General features: G+C 32.8%; 1 protein-coding gene across 2 annotated transcripts in view; it reads left to right on the plus strand.

The window, feature by feature from the left end:
* Positions 1-23,777, plus strand: part of SOS1 (SOS Ras/Rac guanine nucleotide exchange factor 1) — a 139,937-nt gene that overhangs the window by 63,126 nt on the left and 53,034 nt on the right. For both annotated transcript variants that reach the window (XM_077843519.1, XM_077843520.1), the window contains exons 2-8: positions 375-500; positions 8,176-8,307; positions 10,250-10,414; positions 12,277-12,486; positions 16,367-16,510; positions 22,558-22,668; positions 22,743-22,841. In XM_077843519.1, the coding sequence (XP_077699645.1) occupies positions 375-500; positions 8,176-8,307; positions 10,250-10,414; positions 12,277-12,486; positions 16,367-16,510; positions 22,558-22,668; positions 22,743-22,841 (987 nt within the window). The remainder of the gene's footprint in view (positions 1-374; positions 501-8,175; positions 8,308-10,249; positions 10,415-12,276; positions 12,487-16,366; positions 16,511-22,557; positions 22,669-22,742; positions 22,842-23,777) is intronic.

Here is a 23,777-nt window from a genome sequence, read left to right on the forward strand (position 1 = left end):
TTTTGCCCAAGTAATAAATGATCTAACTACCACTTTTTTTTGTTGTTTTCTTTTGTTTGTTTGTTTTCTCTTCTACCACTGGTTCATGATGAAAACCATATAAACTGCATCTTTTATTCCTGGCTTATCCTCTCTCTCCCTCTCTGCATTCCCACACCTCAAGGTAACTGTGGTTTAAGAAAAAAAATATATTGAAATTTGTGGTTAAGTATCTGAATCTCCAGGAGCATGTGAATAAGCCTAGATGGTATATGTAGCTGGGAAAAAGTTTAAGAACTGACTTCTGGGTCATAATATTTAAATCTGTATTGCAAGCCAGATCGTATACTTGAGTACAAATCTACATTTTAATTACTTTTGCTTTTTGTTTATAGGTCCAGGGACAAGTTCATCCGACTCTTGAGTCTAGTGACGATGCTCTTCAATATGTTGAAGAATTAATTTTGCAGTTATTAAATATGCTATGCCAAGCTCAGCCCCGAAGTGCTTCAGATGTAGAGGTATGTTAAATTTTGCCTTGTATTTACTTCATATATACAGATATGTATATACACACATATATCTAATCTGTACTTATTGTAATGTCAGCGGAAGAGTTTGCTCTTCAAGTCCACAAAATATATATGTGGTACTAAAAAAATGAAGCCTGAATTTATTCTTTGTATTAGGTGTATGATAACTTGTATATGTTTTAGCTGTCCAGTTATTCCATGTTTGGCTTTAAATCTGGAATGAACTTTTGTTGGCCTCCAAATACTACTTCTTGATGCAAGAATTTTAAGCACATGCACATAGCTTTAAAGTGGAATATGTTCAAGTGTTTCTTTCATTTTTAAAGCCAACTATCATTTATAAAACATTTCATTTGGGGCACCTAGGTGGCTCAGTTGGTTAAGCGTCTGACTATGATTTCAGCTCAGGTCTTAATATCAGGCTCATTAGTTTAAGCCCCGCTGGTCATGGAGCCTACTTAGATTAAATTTAAAAAAAAATTTTTTTAATTCATGTCAGTTAATGTTTTGATCTTCAGTTGTTACATGTATTTTATTTTATTTTTTAAAAAAGATTTTATCATTTATTCATGAGAGACACAGAGAGAGAGAGAGAGAGAGAGAGAGAGGCAGAGACACAGGCAGAGGGAGAAGCAGTCTTCCCACGGGGAGCCTGATGCAGGACTCAATGTCTGGATCACGCCCTGAGCTGAAGGCAGATGCTCAATCGATGAGCCACCCAGGCATTCCTGTTACATGTATTTTGGATAGTAAGTGAACTCCTTCCCACCAGTTGGAAGAGAAGGAAACATAAAAATCTAGGAAGTTCTTGCAATCTCTTAGTAAGATGATATGGCCCCTGTGTTTTTAGGGTTTCTAGTTTAGAGGAGATACAGGTGGGAGTATGGGCAATAACATTATGTGATATACTGAATAAAAGGTATGTGGGAAGCTATAAAAGGGACAAACTTATCACATAGGTTTTGTGGCTTAAGGATTAGCCTCCTAGAAGAGGCATCTGAAGGAGTCAAAAGTCTGAAAAGAAAAAAGAAAAAAGGTGGGATCCCTGGGTGGCGCGGCGGTTTAGCGCCTGCCTTTGGCCCAGGGCGCGATCCTGGAGATCGAATCCCGAGTTGGGCTCCCGGTGCATGGAGCCTGTTTCTCCCTCTGCCTGTGTCTCTCCCTCCCTCTCTCTCTCTCTCTCTCTCTCTCTCTCTCTGTGTGACTATCATAAATAAATAAAAAAATTAAAAAAAAAAAAGAAAAGAAAAGAAAAAAGGTTTGAAATTCTACCTGTAAAAAATGGGAGATAGAGCTGGAAGAAATATAGTTTTCTGGCATGAAGGATCAATTTGACTTTAATGACATTGACTATATACTGGTACAAATCTTTGAGTTTCTCTGACATTTCTTTTGCCATTTTCAAATGTGGGCACAAAAAAGATAGTTGGGTTGAACGTATTTCACCATGGATATACAGTGGAACCGTAGGCCAAGGAATGAGGGAATTTAATAATAGCGATGCTTTATAACCTTTCAGAATACAACACACATAGAATTAAATAAAGATTTTATCACAAAGAGTGGCTAGGTAGGAGGTATATCTAAATACCCCAGGCCCTGCTTAGTTCCCTAGGAGGCTGAGGAATTAATATGAGGGCATATCCGATAAGAAACTTCTGAAAAGGGACACCTGGGTAGCTCAGTGGTTGAGTGTCTGCCTTCAGCCCAGGGCGTGATCCTGAAGTCCTGGGATCAAGTCTCACATTGGGCTCCCTGCATGGAGCCTGCTTCTCCGTCTGCCTATGTCTCTGCCTCCCTCTCTCTCTCTCTCTCTCTGTGCTCTCTGGGTCTCTCATGAAGAAATAAATAAAATCTTAAAAAAAAAAAAAAAGAAAAGAAAGAAACTTCTGAAAAGTGTATCCAAACTGGATAGGGAAAAAAAGTGAACTGTAATAATGGCCGATATTTGAGTGCTTGCTATAGTATCATGCACTGTTCTAAAACACTTCTATGTTTTACGTTTTATTTAAAGTTTTTAATAACACCATGAAGATGGTGCTATTTTTTCCCCTTACTAGATGTAAGCTCCAAGGTTATTTTTCTTGCTCACTGCTAAATTCCTAGCGCCCAGAACAATGTCTGGCACTGAGAAGGCACTCGGGAAATACATGTTGAATGAATAAATGTGGAAACTGAAGCACAGAGAGGTTAAATAAATTGCCCTTGCCTAAGGTCACAGCTAAAAGGTAGTGAAGCCAAGACTAACCCCAAAAGTGTAAGCTTTCTGGATGTACATTCCAGCTCAGCTGTTCTGCCAGGAGAGGGCAAGTAAACTGGAAAAACATGCATGGAACTAGGGTATTGGATTTCTCAATAAGGTCAGAGAACTGATAACACTGAAATACCTGAGTGGGAGAATTAAAAGAATAGATTGGGATCAGAGACAAAATTGTTGGAATTTAAGATTTCCTCAGTAACACAGTTACAAAGCAGGATGCGGCCCTGTGATGGTGGCTGGGCTAGAAGCAAAGGTCCCCAAGTTGAGGTATTCAAGGAATTAAGAGGCCAGGGTATTTTATGTGTCCTTAATATAGATGATAAAGTCACACAGATGATGGCAAGATTTTACATGACCCAGAAACAGCTTGGGGAGTGGAAAAGATGTTAAATTTACCTTCAAGTGGGTTTTGGGACAGGGCAGCTTTTGATCTAGAAGTCTTCAGGAGAACAGATTTCAGCTGAAGCAAAGAGATAAAACTCTTAAAAACACTGAATTACAGAGGTTGTGGATGTAGAAATATTTTATATGATGGAATAGTAATTCACTTTGATTTCCTAAGTAATTCAAAGTAGGTTTTATACATTTTTATCCCATTTTTCCCATTGAATTATAAGATCAGCTATCTTATATTCATGATTTCTTTTAGATACTTAATTACACTGGGACTCAGAGTAGATCTTGAATAGAACTGGTTGCCTGACTCTTCTCATGAACATTTCCAGTTGCAATTGCTCTTTTGGATCTTAGTTAGGTTCTCCCACAGTGTTTATAAAATGCAGCATTCATCCTTTTGCCTGCTGTATTAGAATACAGATCTCATCTTGCTTGACAATCTGATGTTAGAGGACATTCCAGGAATTTCCTGGTTTGATAACATTACAAACTCAAATTCAGCTCTTTCTAGATACCTTGTACTATATACTATATACCTATGTTTATCTAGCCTTCTTCTTTTAATTAATATAGAAACAAATATATAATTTTCCAATATTGAAGAAATTTCCATTAATTCTTGGAAATTACTGAGTCTCTTTAGTCTTTAACTTGTGCAGATTTAACCAATATGTAGGCCCTCAAGCCCTCAAGACTCTAAGTAATAAAAAATACTTTATAGCTTCTTAGTGTTCAGAAAACTTCTGAGATCTTGAAGGTATACGTTTACCCTATGCCTTATCTTGTTATTTTCAAGCACTTAACCTGGACCCTTAAAATAGATATAGCCATGTGATATATCAGTGATCTGGCTTTGGGATTGGGAATGGTTGGAAGAGAGAATATATATGACAGTAATAGAAATAACAATGAGTTGTGTAATAGGCTTTGTGATTTCAGAGTACTGTTACATACATATTTGTCTTTATAACAACTCTGTAGTTATTCTCCTTATTTTATATGTTAGACAACCCTCAGAATGGTAGATTTTTAGAAAAGGTGGAAACTTGGGTCTTTTCCATTCAATAATCAAATACCTTTGTTCTTGTGCCATTCCCTAAAGTTTATTTAGACAAGAATATGGGTATGTAGAGATATTTAAATGAATATAATGGTGTCTTAGATTCTTTTATCAGAAAATAATTCTTCATTTTCTCATTCATTAGGATTTTTAATTTCTTTAATACATTTGTTTAATTTCTTTAATACATTTAATTTCTTTAATACATCTATAGAGCTTTCTTTTAAAATAATAAGGGCCATGAATTTTGCAAGCCCTTCAAATAAATTTTGAGGTGAGAGTTCATCAAAATTTTTTAAAATATGGGGGCCATATTAAAAATTTTACTTAAAAATAGATCCATCTGAATTAGTGTAATATATACATTTCTAATCTTTCTAAAGAATACATTTCGATTAAAGTATCAACAAAGTAGAATAGCAATTCAAGCTTAATATTTGGCCCCAAGGGGATTCGTTTTAATGAAAAACTAAAAGTTTTAGTTGCCCTGTAATTTTGGGAAAAGATACTTCAAAAGTACTTGAAAACTGATGGATTATATAATACATATCTGTAATCTTGCTTACGTTAATTAAAAGTTTTGATAAATGGTACTACAGATAATCACAGGTTAGGGACTGTCATAGTTCAAATGAAAGGGATTTCTTTTTATTGATATTGCCAAAATTAACTAATCCATACCACCAATATTTGAGCATCTACTACCTGTCAGGCAGTGTTCAGGATGAATAAGGAAGCATTTATACGAATGCTCTGGGAATGCAGAGGAGGAGTATGTATTGTTTCTGTCTTTTCAAAATAATTTAATATTTAGAACATAGGTATAAAATTATTCCAGTCTAGTTTATTCTCCCTATGTTCGTTTTCTATATTTAATCTTTTTAAAAAATAGAAGCAAAAAATAATAGTATTTTTTTCTGTGTCCTGGTAAAGTATATTTTATTTAATTTCTTAGGTCTCATCCTTTCATAATTGTACTTGTTCTTTTTCTTCTTTTCTCTGGTTAACGAAACTGATTTCCATTTGTTAATGTCTTTCTTCTTTCCCTTTCTGGCCTCTATGTCCTGTATTTAACCAACTTTGATTTCTTATGATACCGATGCATTTTTCTTCTCATTTAACTCAGGCTTTCTTGGACTAATTTACCTAAGACTTTTTTTTCTATGAGCTATAATCTAAAATTTTAAAAGTGTGCTTTACTTTTCCATTCATTTTTTTAAATTAACTTCTTTTCCTTCACATCCTAAAGAATCTTTATAATTTCTAATAAGTGTTCTATTAACGTTTAGATTTCCCAGGTAATTTCTCCATATTTTATACCTTTCTAGGACCCTCCCCCCCAATTCCCCACAGTAAGCCTTTATTACTATTAATAGGACTTCAAAAGTACCTGTGGGTCTGAATATTTACGCTGAAATACATGTGTGGGAATTTTCATAGGCCCTAGAATATTTGTATTGGAATTGATCTGAAAGGATATCTATTTAGATCCTTTTTTTATGTAAAGGAAAAGAGAGGGTTCTGCTAATAAAGAGACAGTTGAACCTTAAACCTAGCTCTGTATCTCATTTTTTTCCAAAGCCACTAGATATTAATAAAGATGGAATTTCTCATTTCAAACAAATGAAATTATTAAAGTAGCAGAGTACTAGAATTTTAATTCATGAATCTTTCATTGATCATTCCTCTTTGGGCTTTAAAAAAAAACTTTTAAAATCTATAAAATAATTGTAAAAATTTATTGTGCTCTATTAAATTTGCCACTACAAGGGATAAAGTGATTCTTTCAACTTGGCCTTTTGACATTTAAGGCACTTTTATTTTTTGACCCTACCAGTTTTCCCATACATTGACTCCGATTATTACCTCCTAAATATACAGTTGGTAATTTGATTCCAGTAATATACTAAGAAGTAAGTTTAAAATGTATTTTTCATCAGTATTATTTTCCCTTTCTTGCTTCCTCTTTTATCATTCCTGATTTTCTTTCCCCTTCTTTCTCAAAACAATAGATAAACTTGGAATTAGATGGATACAACTGAGATGGGAAGGGATTGCTATTCTTTTTTCTTCCACCTCTACTCCTGTCTCATTTGCCTCTGTAATTCCACCAATGTCTTTTTTTCCCCAAAAAGACATATGTTCAGTATATTTAGAATTGGCATACTGAGTTCAGCTTCTCTTCTGCTTTTCTCTCACCATTATACACCAGTGCTTTTTAAGATTCTAGGTCATGACCCATTAATAAGTCATAAAATCACTTTAGTGCATTGCCCAACATGTTTTAAATGAATAGAAAATATCAGTGCATTGCATCTAATAAGGGCAGGTTCTGTTTTATGAACTTTGTTCCAGCTTAGTATGTGTATGATGTGTTAGGATGTAATGTGAAATGTATTAAGAATTTATTATTTTTAGGAGGCCTGGGTGGCTCAGTGGTTGGTTGAGTGTCTGCCTTCAGCTCAGAGTGTGATCCTAGGGTCCGGTGATTGAGTCCTGCTTCGGGCTCCCTGTGAGGAGCCTGCTTCTCCATCTGCCTATGTCTCTGTCTCTCATGAATAAATAAATAAAAATCTTTACCAAAAAATTTATTATATTTTACTCTGAGTTGAGGGGGAAAAAAGAAAGAAAAAGAAATTAGCAATCCACAGGGCTATCTATAATTGTTACTTTTGGATTACCAAGTTGTTTCCTGGGAAAACGGAAAAGAATTTTTGCTTTGGTTGTTCCTTTCCACCGTTTTCCCCTTCTCTTTTCTCCTTTTTCACCTGCCAGACTACCCCCAATATTTTGGACCTCTATACTGCCTGTGTTATATGAAGATATACTGTCCTGGCAAATAGCTTTCAACTAGGCATTTCAAAAAGTATGTGAAATTATAATTACAATAATTTCTTTCAACACACCTCTAATTCATTAATTAGAATTGAAACGATCACTTCTTATGTTGGGCAGCTGATTTAGCCTTAAACGTAGATGAAGAGAAAATTTATTTAACTGGAATAGGTTGAACTATTCTCACTTTATAAATTTGTTCTTAACATGTCCTAGAATCAACATGTTTTTCCCCCAGAGTATCACATAGCAATCTTTTTATTTTCCATTTTAATAGCAACTGACAAAAGTTTTTATTCAGACTTGTAATGATGATGTTTAATTTTATCTAATAGTTTTTATGTACTACTAGTTACATACATGTGTTTAAATTAATAGCGACCTCTACTGGCTTTAACTATGGTATCCTGAAAATGGAATTTAAAAACTTAAGAGAATGTTTTGAAGTGAATTATATTAAAGTATGAAAGTATGGAAATTCAGCTTTTACATTAATATGAGTTCCTTCACTTGCAGTGGAAATTCTAACTGAATAAGTACTAGAAATTATTTTGTTAAAAATTAATGATCAATGAAGGATTCAAAATATAAAAATTACTATTACCAAGTGTAGACCCTTGATTCCATGATGTGTAAATAGTTTTGAAGTTAGGTACTTTAGTATGGATGAATAAAGTGAAGAAAAAAATTCTTAGAGGTTTCAAGTGCAAAATACTACTTGAGGTTATGATTGGTGTTGAAAAGACAAATGAAGGAGAATTGGGTTTAGATATACGTTTCTTGAATTTAGGTCTTGTTCTTGAGATTTTATATACTCAATTCAATGGTTATTCTAATCATTCTTGTCATTAGCTTTATCACAGTGAAGTCGAAATTCAGAATGTGATTTTCCCCTGAGATAATATAAGGGATATTTAGTCTCTTAATTTCCTAATTAAGAAACTAATACATTGACAGCTATAGTTCTCTTAGCTTAAGTTATGTTTGTAGTATAAATTATACCACATGTGAAAAGCCTGCTTTTGATATTCTTTGATTTTAAAAGTAAATGGTAAGTGAAGAGCACTATTTAATGTATTTGTTGCTTAGTTGTTATTTTCCTATTTTCCAAGGAACGTGTTCAAAAAAGTTTCCCTCATCCAATTGATAAGTGGGCAATAGCTGATGCCCAATCGGCTATTGAAAAGAGGAAGCGAAGAAACCCTTTATCTCTCCCAGTAGAAAAAATTCATCCTTTATTAAAGGTAAAGCTGAAATACTGCCTTCTTGCCTTTTAAAAGCAAAATAAAACCCATGATTTTCAAACATTAAGAATATATTTTTATGGATGATAGTGAGTTGAAGGGTGAAATTCTCTCATATTAATTTTTCCAGGAATTCTTGTTGTGGGGAGGGATGATATAATAGGAAAGTATAAGTTGGGCATCGTGATTTAAAGTAACTTCATACCAACAAAAATATGCAAATTGAAAAGACTAAAAGAAAAGTTACAATTGTGGATTTTATTCATCTCAGGTGTTACTATAATCTCAGAGAATTTATAAAACTCCTTGCTTGTTGGTTAGACCTAAGTGTCCTTATAAACCTTTCACATCATTATGTGTGAAGGGACCTCTGTGAGACTGAGGCTTACACAGAGCTACGTGTAAGCTTTGAATAAAAACTTTCTAAAGGTTATCTAAACTACCCAGTCCTCTCCTCATTTAAATCAGTCAGCTGAATCTCTCCACAACTAGTGGAAAGAATAATTGCTGGAAGCTCTTATTTATTTAATAAAATGAACAAACTAATTATTAACACTCACATAAAAAAATATAGGGGCTATAGTAATTAAAACCTTAACAATACTTTGATATCCATAATTTTGTATAAACTATAACACAAGCAAAATGCTAAATCTTACATATATTATGTAATAACACTCCACAGATTTATTCTCATGCCCAGTTTGTAGATGAGGTGACTGAGGCAGAAAGTAATTGAGTGACTTTGAGTTCACGTTCATAGGGCTCAGAGTGATAGTGTCAGGAAATGTAGATCTGTTTGATCTTATTCAAGATTTAAGATTAACACTTGGATAATGTTTAGGACTGTGAAAAGGTTATGTTTTGTATTTGGGTTGTTGGAATAGAAATATCTGCCTATGTCTTAACTGGTCTGAGGAAATAAGTGCAAGTTATAGAAAATTACTGAACTCTATTAGTAATTGCATACTTCTTTATAATTCTCTTCATGATTTTTACCAGCCATACATTAAATTATATTCTAAGAGAATTAACAAATTGAGGTATGTGCATGCTGTATTAATAATGATCCTAGACTGAATTTTGTGATCTGTTGTGGATATCATTCAATTTATTAATACATCCTTATCACTATAAACATTTTATAGTTTTTACATGTCTTTAAAGGTAAATGCCACCTGTCCCCAACTTAAGTAAACTTTTTATTTCAAAGGTTTTTTTAAATTGGATCGTTTAGAAAATAGAATTTGTTTTCCTGTAGTCATTAGTCAGCCCCACAAAATCCCATACATCCTTTGAATTCTAATCATACTATTTAATAACATGCTTTTAATAACCACTGTTGTTCAGTAGAACATAGCATGATTTTTTTTTCCCCATAGAAACAGTTATAGATACCAGGAATGTGCCACTAGGGTTTTGGGATCCCAGGTTCTTTTGGAAAGAAGAATAGAGCTATAAGGCTACTAGATATTCCCAGATACCAGTAATATATTAACTTTTGTTCTACGTAAAGATAAAATTTATTTTATATTTATTTATTTATTTAAATTTATTATTTTATTAAATAATTTATTATATAAATTATTTTATTTATAGTTTTACTTATTATAGTTAATTCCAAGTTTCCTGAATTAGATAAAGTGAACATTCCCCTACCCCCAAACTGGGGCTTCCCTTCCTAGATTAAGGATGATCTATTAAGTAATCTGTACTACTTAAGTATTTTATATGATCATAGGTAATTTTGCCTTACCTTTGCTTAGCTTGTATTTCCAAATAGCAGTATGTATATTATTCACAGATGAACCTACAATTAAATGTTGTTGATAGTCACAGGACTCTAAAAATTAAGCTAAATTGTATGCATTGTTTCTTTTTAATCGGTGTGTCAAATTTATAGTATATGATTTTTAAGTCTGTTTTTCTTTTAATTTTTCAGGAGGTCCTAGGTTATAAAATTGACCACCAAGTTTCTGTTTACATAGTAGCAGTATTAGAATACATTTCTGCAGACATTTTAAAGCTGGTGGGGAATTATGTACGGAATATACGGCATTATGAAATTACAAAACAAGATATTAAAGTGGCAATGTGTGCTGATAAGGTAGGATACTGATCTTCTCTATGTTTTGTTCTTAAATTTTTATTCCTGATTTATTGGATGCTAATCTGTTCAGACAATAAAATTATATATTGTGTTAGGATACATTTCCAGTAACCCAATAGCAAGTACTCAAGATAACACTTTATGGAAATAGAGTATTATATATAGTACTAAACTGTTTAAACATGTCATGCAGTTTTTCTTTGATGTGCTCTTGCAGATAGGGTTAATACTGGTAATAATCTCTTATTAGTAAAATTCTTTAAGTTATTTAGATCGGGACACTTAGAAGATTATGGATTTTGAAAATATAAAAATGCTTAACTCTTGAGTTTTATTTCAATACTTAACTATCTGTAGGTACTACTTGTATGGTTTTATTATAATAATATTAAGAGCAAACATTTATTGAAAGTTAAGCATATATGAAATTTATGTAATTTGGCCTTTATGGTATCACTCTAAGGTAAGATGCTCTTATAAAAGGGAAACTAAAGTTCAGAGAGATAAAGAAATTGTTCCTGAATTTTCTGAGAAGTTTTAAAGTCTAGACTCAAACTCTAGATTTGAGTCTAAAGGTTTTAATTATCATGCTAGACTGCCTCAGTATTTTCATTGTATAAAAATAACTTTGCAGAAAATAAAATATTTTCTGATGAAGGATTTCAATCCATTTTTTCTCACTATACTCTTACTGATTTGGAATATTCTTTCTGATTACTAAGTTCACTTAATTATGTTCCAGTCTTCTTTGTTCTTTCAGAATGTGAACATACAGGATTAAAAAACACCTGATCTGAGGAAGGATTTCAAATATATTGATATTTTTAAAGGAATAAGTATTTGGTTTTTAAAAGAGTTATCTTTTCAGTAAATGTAAAATACTTGACACTTCTAAATAAATTAGATAAGTATTTTTGAGTACATACTATGAGCTCACACAGGGAGGCAATACAAAAGAAGTGTAAAACAAGGCCCCAGGGGTGCCTGAGTGGCTCAGTTGGTTAAGCATCTATCTTAGACTTAGATCATGATCCCACGGTCCTGGGATTGAACCCTATGTCTTGCTCCCTGTTCAGCAGGAAGCCTCCTTCTCTTTCTGCCCCTCACCCTGCTCATGCTGGGATCAAACCCCATGTCTTGCTCCCTGCTCAGCAGAAAGCCTTCTTCTATTTCTGCTACTCACCCTGCTCATGCTCGCTCTCTCATAAATAAATAAATAAATAAATAAATAAATAAATAAATAAATAAATTCTTTTAAAAAACACAAAACAAGTCTCCAGAGTTGGTGAAGGAGAAAACTTACATTTGTGAAACAAGCAGAAAATAATCCAAGATAAAATATTACTTCACTTTGTTGTAGGGATAATCACACAGAAATTTACTGAAATGGAGAGATGAGGTTTAGCAAGAATAATAATAGTAGACTTCTTTGAAGAAACAGGACTAGTTTTGATCAGTTTCCAACAAATGTAATTAAGGAGGCCAATTAGCAGACTGTGAATTATCAGATACAGAGTGATGAGCCCTGGAATGAGGTAGCGATGGCAAGGGTATAAAACAGAAGAAACTAAGTAAGAGAGAAATCCAATACAGGATTTGAGAACAAATTTGAAGTAATAGGTTAACAAAAGAGAGACAATACTAGTATTAGTAGAGAACTTAGAGAAAGCAGTTTGTGATATTAGATGGGGAATTCTGTTTTAGAGAGATACGGAGGTGACAGAGGCAGTATAGCCAAGAAGAGATAATTGTGTACCTGCTTTTTATCACTTAAGAACTATGTTCAAAGAGCAACTTAGGGTGCTTAAGCTTGACTATAGATTCATATTTTATTGTATTTGTTTTATATTTCTGTTTAGGTATTAATGGACATGTTTCATCAAGATGTAGAAGATATAAATATATTATCTTTGACTGATGAAGAGCCTTCCACCTCAGGAGAGCAAACTTATTATGATTTGGTAAAAGCATTTATGGCAGAAATTCGACAGTACATAAGGGAACTAAATTTAATTATAAAAGTTTTTAGAGAGCCCTTTGTCTCCAATTCAAAATTGTTTTCAGCTAATGTAAGTATTGTTGTGTACACATACATCGTTGCATGTGTTGATAATTTTACATGACAACTCAGATTTGAAGTTGTGTAGTTCATGATTGCTAATTTGTCATATTTTTAAGTTGTGGGATTTAATTCATAGTGACTATGATCTCATAGTTGCTACAATAGTTTGAATAAATTCAACACCAAAAATTAAAAGACAAAATCTAAACTCTAGATTGAACTCTAAGTGCAAATGAACTTACAGAATCTTCTTTGTACTCCAAGGAATAAAGCTTCTTGTTAAGGTGGAAGATGTTTTTTGTTTAATTTGACTCATTTATTTGAGTCCTTCAACTAACACTTCATCAGTGCTGCCTATATATGTTGTTAGGCATCATATAGTACTTTACGGTAGGGATTCAAAGATGAATAAAAACAGTTCCTTCCCTCAAATTGAGTCTAGTCAAGATTGAAATGTAAACTTAATATTAAATTGCAGTATAGTGTGGTAATTTCCACAATAGAAGTATGACAACAATATTTTGAGGAACAAAAGGAGAGAGCTTGTGACATTGAAAATTAGAGAGGAATCACTGATCTTACAATAGTAATCAAACCAGCCTACTCAATGCTGGGGAAATGCTGAGTGGTAAGAACAATTGAAATTGCCAAAGAGAGTTACATTCTAGTAATTCTTAGAGGTCTACCCATGGATGACTAACAGAAAAGTAGTGCTCACTATAGAAGCAGCAACTGGGGCTTGAGTTATGGCACTGATTGACCATTAAAAGTTAGAGGATTCATTTATGAGTTGCACAAATCTTTATATAGAGTTTTAAAAAAACACTGAATTGTTCACATTAAATAGATGAAATGCATTCTATGTGAATTTTACCTTAATAAAGTTGTTTTTAAAAATAAAAGAATGAAGGGGCACCTGGCTGGCTCGGTCAGTGGACAGTGCGACTCTTGATCTCGGGGTTGTGAGTCCAAGCCCCACACTGGGTATAGACATTACTTTAAAAAAAGGAGTAAAGAATAGGCAAAGATTTCTTAAGACACAAAAATTAAGACCATAAAATAAAAAATTAACGAATTGGACTTCATTAAAATGAAAAACTTGCTCTTCTAAAGACATTGTCACAAAATAAGCCACAGATTGGTAGAACCTATTTGCAATACATATATCTAACAGGACTTGAATCCAGCTTTATAAAGAGCTTTTACAATTCAGTAATTGGAATAACAGCGCGATAATTTTAAGTGGGCAAAAATTCACACACTTTGTGAAAGAAGTTATACCAATGTCTGAAAAGCACATTGAAAGCAATGCTCAACATCGGTAGCCAGAAGGGAAATGCAAAGGCCACATAAAGACCACAGTGAGATACTACTACAAACTCATTAGATAGAAAGGCTGTGATTAAAAAGACTGACAATACCAAATGCTGAAAAGAATGTGGAGCAACTGCTTATGGGAATGTAAAATTCCCTCATTGCTTGTGAGAATATGATCTAGTACAAATAGTTAGGAAAAGAATTTGGCTGTTTTGTGTAACATTAAACATAAACTAGCCATACTACCTGCAATTCCACTCCTAGGTTTTTACCCAGAAGAAATGAAAACATGTCCACACAAAACTTGTTTGTGAGTGTTCATAACAGCTTTATTTGTAATGGCCCCAAACTGGAAACAACCCAAATATCCACCAACAGGTAAATGGATATACAAATTGTGGTATGTCCATGCAATGGAATACTATTCAGAATTAAAAGGAATGAAGTAGTTATAAAAGCAACAATATGGATGTATCTCAAAAACATTAGCCAAGAAACTAGACAAATAAGAGCAAATAACATCTTGACCTAAATTGTTATATTTTGAGATGTTTTCATATGAGAAAGTACCAAAAATGTGCACAATATGAAGGTAATTTACAGCAAGAAACAAATACACAGTTTATTTTATTTCTTGCCTTTATGTAAGCAGATGAGCAGAAGGCTATTCATTACTTTGGTTGATGTGCCATATGTATTTTGGCTAAAAATTATAGGAGGTTGTTCCTCTGAGGGAGTCTTTTAGGGGGTGAAGGAAGGGGGATAGCAGTATTGGCTCAGATTCAAACTGGCATCACCATAAACCCTGAATACCAGGGTGGAATGGAGTCAGCCTTTTATAGTTGAAATACAATTTTTTATTCACCATTGTATGCACAAATCCTTGAAAATAAAATTTCTTTCCCTAAAAAAAAAAAAAAAAAAAAAGATTTCATTTGTTTAATATTCTAGAATTCTAATCTGTCTAATCTTTGACAAAGCAAATCACTGGTTTCCTGGGGGCAGTAGTGGTGATTAATGGGGATAGGGCAGAAGAAGACTTCTTAAGGTAATAAAACTGTTTTATATCTTGACTATGGTAATAGTTACAAGGGTGAATAACTACATAAAATCTCATCCAAAAGTACATCAAAATAGATATATATATTATTGGATATGAATCATGCCTCAGAGTTGATTTGACGAAAAAAATACAGTCACTACTAAAAATAATCAAATCAAAAAAATAGTAACTGAATAATTGTAAGTGAATATTTGTTTTTCAATTGCCTAGACATTTTTCTAAAAGTTAAAGTTTTCTAAAAGTTAAAATATAGACTGATGGATTTTAATGTAAAAGTACAAAATTGATATGGTTTCAGATTCCACATTGTAACTAACCTTTAAGAAACTACCATTTAGGGGTACCTGGGTGGCTCAGTTGGTTAAGTGTCTGGTTTCGACTCAGGTCATGATCCCAGGGTTCTGGGATTGAGTGGGTTCCCTGCTCAGCAGGGAGTCTGCTGCTCCCTTTCCCTCTGCCACTCCCCCTGCTTGTGCTCTCTCTCTAATGGATAAATAAAATCTTTAAAAAAAAGAAACTACCATTTGTTGAGTTTTGGTATAATATCATAAAAGGCTATTCACTCCATTATATGAAATGTCCAGAATGGGCAAATCCATAGAGATGGAAAGTAGATTAATGGTTGCCAGCCCCTGCCAGAAAACAAGAATGGAGAACACTGCTAATGAATGTAGACCTTCTCTGGGGTGAGGAAGATACATTGGAATTTGATAGTGGCAATAACTGAACAGCTCTGAATATGTGAAAACCATTGAATAGTGTACTTTAAAAGGGTGAATTTGGGATCCCTGGGTGGCGCAGCGGTTTAGCGCCTGCCTTTGGCCCAGGGCGTGATCCTGGAGACCCGGGATCGAATCCCACATCGGGCTCCTGGTGCATGGAGCCTGCTTCTCCCTCTGCCTATGTCTCTGCCTCTCTCTCTCTCTCTCTCTGTGACTATCATAAATAAATAAAAATTTAAAAAAAATAAAAAATAAAAATAAAAGGGTGAATTTTATGGTGTGTGACATATCTCAATAAAGAAACAGTACTGAAAAAGAGATCTACAATTATTTGAATAATTATTAAAATATTCCTCCCTTTTTCAAGTATCTGTGTAAAACTAGATTTTCTTTGTATGCTTTAATAAAAACAACATATCACAACAGATTAAATGCAGAAATATATGTGAAAATCCAGCTGTCTTCTATTAAGCTAGATGGTTGAGATTTGCAAAAATGTAAAAACAATGCCGTTTGCTTCATTCACTCAACTGTTTTTAAAAAATGGTTTTCATAAAAGTACTATATATTATTTTGAGAACCCCAACCTAAAGAAATGTATTTGCAAATTATACACCTTTGCAAAAAAGAATTCTTGAATTGTCTTTTACTTGGATTTATAAGTTGTTAAAATTTCTCACTGTACTTGCCATGTTAAATTTCATGATTATAAAATGACTTATTGGCTCAAAATTTGTTTTTTATTCTATAGCCCAATTGACTTAATGTGTTTTTCCTCCCAACAGGATGTAGAAAATATATTTAGTCGTATAGTAGATATACATGAACTTAGTGTAAAGTTACTGGGCCATATAGAAGATACTGTGGAAATGACTGATGAAGGGAGCCCCCATCCCTTAGTAGGAAGCTGCTTTGAAGACTTAGCAGAGGTAAGTACTTTATTATACACCAAAAAAAATTCTGCGTAAAAGCTGTACATTTGCATTAAAATTGGAATCTTAATTCTTATTTCCAGCTAAAATCCTGGATATTGACTGCTGACTACTTAGCCGTATTGTCTGTTCCTTGTAGGCTCATTGTCAACATTTGTCTCTTTATCTTATGAAACACACAAAAAAGTAGTCTCTCATCTATTGTAAAAAAGCAGATCCCACAGAGGCAAGGCATTTACACCTGACAATCCATTATCTTTTCTTCTATAACAAAGCTAAGAAAAGTCCATCAATGCCCTTTGATTGAAGAAGCCATGGAAGCTGGACCTTAGGTTAGACTACTTGTGTTCCAGTTTAAATTCTGCTACTTATTAGTTGTATGTGACTGTGGGCAATTTATCTCCAATCTCTAAATCCCCATGTCTGTATTTCTAAAATAGGCATAATAATAGGTAGGACTCAGGATTTTTGTGAAAATTAAAGTAACCTACCTAAAATATTTAGCTAATCACCTTCATTACTATAAGCTATGATAACCATACATTATTATTTAGAATAGGAGGAATGAAGTGAATAGGAAAATCAAGACTAGGACCTAGATGATTCAGATGTTATGGGGGTGGAAAAATAGTAACCACCTCCTTGGGTATTCAAATTCTAAAATATATGAATTAGTCCAAATGAGTTAGCATTGATAGTTATTCTGAGATCTTTAGCTCTTACTTCATTCTAAGCCTAAAATCCATAAACACAGGGTTGAGTTTGGTAAAAAAAAAAAAAATAATAATATTTTTCAGGATATTTTGGTAAGCTTAAGTTTCGTTAGGGCCCCTCCACTCTTGCTTCAAACACATAGAAGTCATAAAGTATATTACTTTTAAAAGAAGGAATATACATAACTAGACTCAAAAATAAGATTAGAAATAAACATTCAAGGTAATAAGCTCCGATAGTTGGATGTTCAGCTCTTAAGGACAATGAAGACTAAATGTACTAAATGTACTAAATGTGAAAGTGAGCAAGACTTCTTGCTGTAAAACCCTGATCATAGGAGGATACCAGGGAAATCCTATCAACTTCCTCCCTGCAAGGTTTTATAGGAAGTCGTGGACTTGAGGTAAGAAAACAGAAACACTACATTATAACAAAAATACTTTAAAACCTAACAAATTATCCTACAATATCAAGCCGGTATGATGATAGAGCTTAAAACCCCAAAATCTGTTACAGAGCAGGTTTGGGTCTGGAAGAGTGATCATAAAGGGATAGGAGAGAAAAAAAGGAAACCAAAAAATAAAAGCCTCCCCCTGAAAAGTCTATAGTACAGAAGACTACTGTACTATAGACTTAGTATAGTACAGAATATAGAATAAAGTATAGAATATAGGAAAATCAACAATTAGAAAATAAATTCATTCCAGATGAAATTAATTTTGTACAATAGACATACAAAGAGTTTATAAAAGATGTTTAGGATGCTCATATAAATGAAGAAATACCATTTTTAAAGAAGACGTTGTGAAATAAAAATCGGTGGAAAGAAAATAAGAACAGGTAAGTATCAAAAGAAACAATTAGGATATTGGGAATTAAATATAATTAAAAACTCAGTATGTAGTAAACATTTGCTAAACCTAGTTTAAGTAAAAAATTAATGAATTGGAAGAAGGAATTAACTAAAAATATGACACAGAGAAACCACAATTAGAATATGAAAGAAAAGCTAAGAGTAATAAAGGCTATATCGAAGAGCTTTAATAGCCTCTAATAGGAGTTTCAGGTAAAGAATGATGGAGAAGAAAGATCTGAAGAGGTGAAAATTGAGAATTTACCAGAAATGAAGACATGAGTTCCCACAATCAAAAATGAATTCCAAATACTGGACGGGATAAATAAAAATAAGCCTACAGCTAAAAATATTATAGTGAAACTATAGAACATCAAGTGATAAAGAGAAAATCTTAAAAGCCATTAGAGAGAAAAGAGTATTACTTGGAAAGGAACTACAACTAGAAAAACAGAAGGCTTCTCTTTAACAATAGAAACTAACAGTCATTTGAGTGATATCTTCAAGTACTAAGAGAAAATAGAATTTTCTGCCCAATTAGACTTCTCTTCAAGAGTGAGTTCAAAATTTAAAATAACAAAGCTTGCAGAAGCAAATGTAAGAGATCTTCATGACCTTAGAATAAGCAAAGATTTCTTAAATAAGACACCAAAACCATGAAAGAAAAAATTGATAAATTGGACTTCATTAAAGGTAAGAACATATGTATCAGTAACCAAAATTAAGAGAATGAAAAGGGAAGCTAGGGTAGGGAGACAATATTTGTAATATCTATAGCCAATGAAGGACTCATGGTGAACTATATGAGGACACTCAAAATACTATATAATTCTATTTGTAGGAAGTTCAAAAACATGTAAACATGGCAATTCTAAGATTTGTGTAGTATTAGAAGTATTAGGCAAGTTCAGTATTGTTGGTACATAAAATAAAAATTGATAGTATTACTATGCTCAGTTATTACCCATTGAATACACATGACATTAAAGGAAAAAGACTCCACTCTAGAAACAAAACTATAAGACATTCAGAAATGCGCCAAATAAACATTCAAGACCAATTAAGAAAATCATAAAATAATTAGATTCATAAAGAAGATCTCAGTAAGTGGGAATACGTACTATGTTCATGTATGGAAATACTCAATAGTATAATGATACCAGTTGTCTCCTAAAAATTTCTAAATCTAGTGCATAGCAAACTAATCCTAAAATTTGGAAGAATGAATGTAGAAGAATGAAGGGACAAAAATTAAAATTCTGAGGAAGAACAAGTTGAGAGGATTTGTCTTGTCAAATTTTAAAATTTATTATGTAGGCACAGTAAATATAAAGTAGTGGTGTAGCTATAAACAGTGCGACAGAATAGAGTACCCTGAAAAAAATATACATACACACGTGGTATGTGACTGAGATTACATTATTAATCAGTAGAGAAAGAACAAACGAATTAAAAAATAGTGCTGGGTTAAAAAATACACTGGTTATCCATGTGGAAAGAAAAAAATTCCTTAGCTCACTTCATACCCAAGTTCTCAACAGATTAAAAATCTAAAAATGGAAAGCATACTTTAGAAGTTTAGAAGAGAATATAGGAAAATATGTTTTTGACTTTGAGATAGAAAGGGATTCTTAAGAGAGTGCATACCATAAAAGATTAAAATTTTAAAACTTTTGTTCACAAAAAGACACTATAAAGTTATGAGAAACCTGAAAGAATGAAACTGAACTTTTTGCCTCACACATTTACAAACATAAAATGGATCTAATGTAAGAGCTAGAATGATAAAACTCTTAGAAGAAAGCAAGGCTAAATCTTCACAACCTTGGCATTGGCAAAGGATTCCTAGATGTGACACATCCAAAGCATGAGCTACAAAACAAAGAGACATAATTTAGACTTGGGTGCTAACAGGAAGGAGGGAGGTCTGATTCTAAAAAGAGCAACAAGAGAGGGGCGCCTGGCTGGCTCAGTCAGTTGAGCGTGGGTTGATCCTGGGTTGTGAGTTCAAGCCCCATGTCGGGTGTAGAGATTACTTAAAAAAAATAAATAAGACCTTGAAAAAAAAACTTTTTTAAAAAAGGTCAATAAGAGAGATGCCTGTGGATAGAAATGTTTCATACTTTACTACGTTGGGGTCAATGGCCAGATTGTGATTGTGAGTACTATATTGTACTATTGGAAAATGTTACCAGGATGGGAAACTGAGTAGTGTGCACACAGAATCATTCTATGTTATTTTTTGTAACTGCATGTGATTCTAAATTATCTCAAAAAAACATATCTATACTATAGAATGTTACGGAGTTTAGAATAAATAAATGGAAGAAACCACATTAATCCAAATGGATAAATCTTGGACACAACTTTGAATGTAAAGTACAAATTGGGGAAGAATAAATACATTATGATATTTATATAAAGTTTGGAAACATTGCCTTATTTCTTGATACATAAGTAATTATAAAAACACATGTGGGAATGATAAAATTCAAATTCAGGACAGTGATTTCTTTGGGGATCAGTAGGGGAGGAGATAAACTTGTGAAAAGGAGCTCAGGAGGATCAATTACCACAATTCTGTCTTATTTCTTTTTTAAAAATTGAAACAAATATAAAATGTTCAACTTTTTTGAGCTAAATGATGAATATAGTTATGTTAGGTTGTTCTCTGTACATTTCAGTGTTTAGAATATTCTACATTTTTAATCATTAATACACAATGACATTGATAATTAAATTAAAAAAATAAAAGTATTAACTTTTAACTAGTAAACTAATCATAAAATGATCTATTAACTAGTACAAGGATTCCTAGAAGTGCTTGCAATTCTAAAAATTGACCTTCTAGAATTAAACTGATTAGCAGTTCGATTCCTAGTTATGTGTTGGTTTTTTCTTTCTTGAAATTAGCTATTTTAGAATGATAATACTGGGTACAGCATACTCAGTGCCTACTATGTGCATGACAGTAAGCATTTATTTGTAAGCATGTTGCATATATCTCGTTTAATTTCTAAAACAATCCCTTGAAAGTAGATATTATCCGCTTTCCAGTGAAGAACCTGGCTTAGTTTATCAGAGCTCCCACAGCTAATAAGTAGTACAATCAGAATTGGAATCTGGATCTCTGAGACTCTAAAATTATGCTTTTAAGCCACTTCAGTGTATAGCCTTTACTTTATATATAGCTGTCATACAAATTCTGTAGTAAATTAGAGTTTATCGAAAGAGAGCGAGGGTAAATACTATCTGCTAAGCAAGAGGATTTCTAGAGTTCAAGAGACCCAAGATAAAAGTTTCAAGTCACATTTTTATTCCTCTCTCCCATCTACTCTGTTCACACCTGACTCCTTTGTCGAGACTTTACTATTCATTCTTGTAAAATCTACGATGGACTGCAATTTCCAGTGTTATATTATCATAGAGATTTACAGTTGGGAAAGTGGTTGAAGGAGTTGAAATTGGGAAATTAATAAGGAGCCAGTTCAAGGAATTCAAGATGACTTAGAACTTTCTGTGCCATAGTGTATTTCACAAAGAGTAGAGCTCGGGTCTTTTGATTTCTGATCTTGTATTGTTATTATTCAATTTTTTGTTTAAAAAAAATCTGAATAATATTAAGGGTAATGAATATAAATATCATTTGTGCTGTCAGCCCCTCTTCCTTCTGTACTCCACTAGATGTCCTCTTCCTCTTTCTGGAATTCCCCATCCTAGAAATGAGCTCTTGTTAGAATCTACAGCACAGTTCTCCTAAGGTTTTTGGTTTTGTTTTGTTTTGTTTTAAACCAGGAATAAGGCATAGGATGGCTCCTGCTGAAATCAAGACACTGATTCTCTTTCCCTTAGGAATCATCAAAACCAATAGATTGTACTTTTTTAGACCTAACCATTAATTTTTTTTTGTTTATTAATGGTTGATTGATTATAGTAAAATTTTCGGCAATTTGGATTAAACTCCTGTTTGTGAAAACTGTAACAATGATTTTTAGATGATACAAACTGTTTACCTCTGGCTTAAAGAATGTGAAAGTAAAAGTCTACCACTAAGAAACAGCCATGAGAAAATAAATGTTGGGCACCCATATTCTAAGGGTTTATATTTTACTTCATTGTTGATAACTGTATTCATTGTTGAAGCTTAACTATGTTTTCCAGAACCATAAGTCTTGCCATTCTTATGACCACTTTTGTTGATAATGCTCTACTAGAATCCTTGTCATAACATATAAGGATGCCATTATTCATCAGAAAGAACTGATTTACTTACTCTCTTACTGGAGAATATTAAACTTATCCTATTAAAATTATAATTAATAGCCATGTAATTTTGTTTGGAGGCTTTAAAAGAAGTATATAATTGTGCTAGCTTAGCTGTACTCATAATTTAATCTTTCTGTATTTCTGGTGGTAGGTTATTTATGTTTTAACTTAGAGAAAGATTATTTATCTTTTACATTCTTTATTTTCTAAGGAACTGGCATTTGATCCATATGAATCATATGCTCGAGATATTTTACGGCCTGGTTTTCATGATCGTTTCCTTAGTCAGTTATCAAAGCCTGGAGCAGCACTCTATTTACAGGTATAGTAATTTAAATAAAGATATATGATATCTGAAAAGGAAACTTAAAAAAAATTAATTACTTTGTTTTTTAGTCAATAGGCGAAGGTTTCAAAGAAGCTGTTCAGTATGTTTTACCCAGGCTACTTCTAGCCCCTGTTTACCACTGTCTACATTACTTTGAACTTTTGAAGGTAAGAAGACTCTTACTGCTATTTATAAAACATGCAAATGTGATGCAGTTTTTTTCCTACCAATTTATTTGTGAATTATTATGTGAGCACCCATGAACATTAGTCTATATCTAATTGCTTTTTCTAGTTAAGAATAAAATGTAAATGAATCTGCAAAAAATTCTATATTTTCTCTAGTTTTAATAGTGAATTTTAAAGCAATCATCAGATATTTTTATCTTGTGCCCTTTTTGCTTACATGGCATAAAAAATATTTTTTTCAAACTGTTTAGCATTACTTTAGAGTGAACTATGTATAATCCCAGTGAAAATTTCTTATTTGATCACACAGTTCAAAATACTCGATTTAGGAAGCACTGATAAAAAGATTTTTATTTTTCCCCCCTTTTCCTTTACACACTGAAATTAGCTAAGGAAAAAGGGACTTGGTCTGTATAAGAGTCATTCATTGATGTAGCTCAAAGTGATTTACTTTTAAACAACTTATGTATATGGGATGCCTGGGTGGCTCAGTAGTTGAGCACATCTACTTTCAGCTCGTGATCCTGGAGTACTGGGATCAAGTCCCACTTTGGCTCCCTGCATGGAGCCTGCTTCTCCCTTTGCCTATGTCTCTGCCTCTTTCTTTCTGGGTTTCTCATGAATAAATAAATAAAATCTTTAAAAAAAACTTATGTATGTATCTAATGACATACATCTCCTTTGGATTGTGGATAATATGTCCTAAAAATCATTTTTTTTCAAAAGCTTAAAATAAAGGATGCAATATTAAAGATAATCTATTTACCCTTAATGAACTAGCCCCATAGAGACAAAATAAGATATGGGTTAATACTAGTATTATTTCTTTAGCTTTTAAAGGAATGTGTGCTTCATTAAGGAAAAATTCTATTTAATATCATGATTTTGTTATGGAGAATTTATTAGTAGAAATTT

The sequence above is a fragment of the Canis aureus genome, chromosome 12 (genome assembly GCF_053574225.1).
Source record: "Canis aureus isolate CA01 chromosome 12, VMU_Caureus_v.1.0, whole genome shotgun sequence".
In the NCBI taxonomy this organism is placed as follows: domain Eukaryota; kingdom Metazoa; phylum Chordata; class Mammalia; order Carnivora; family Canidae; genus Canis; species Canis aureus.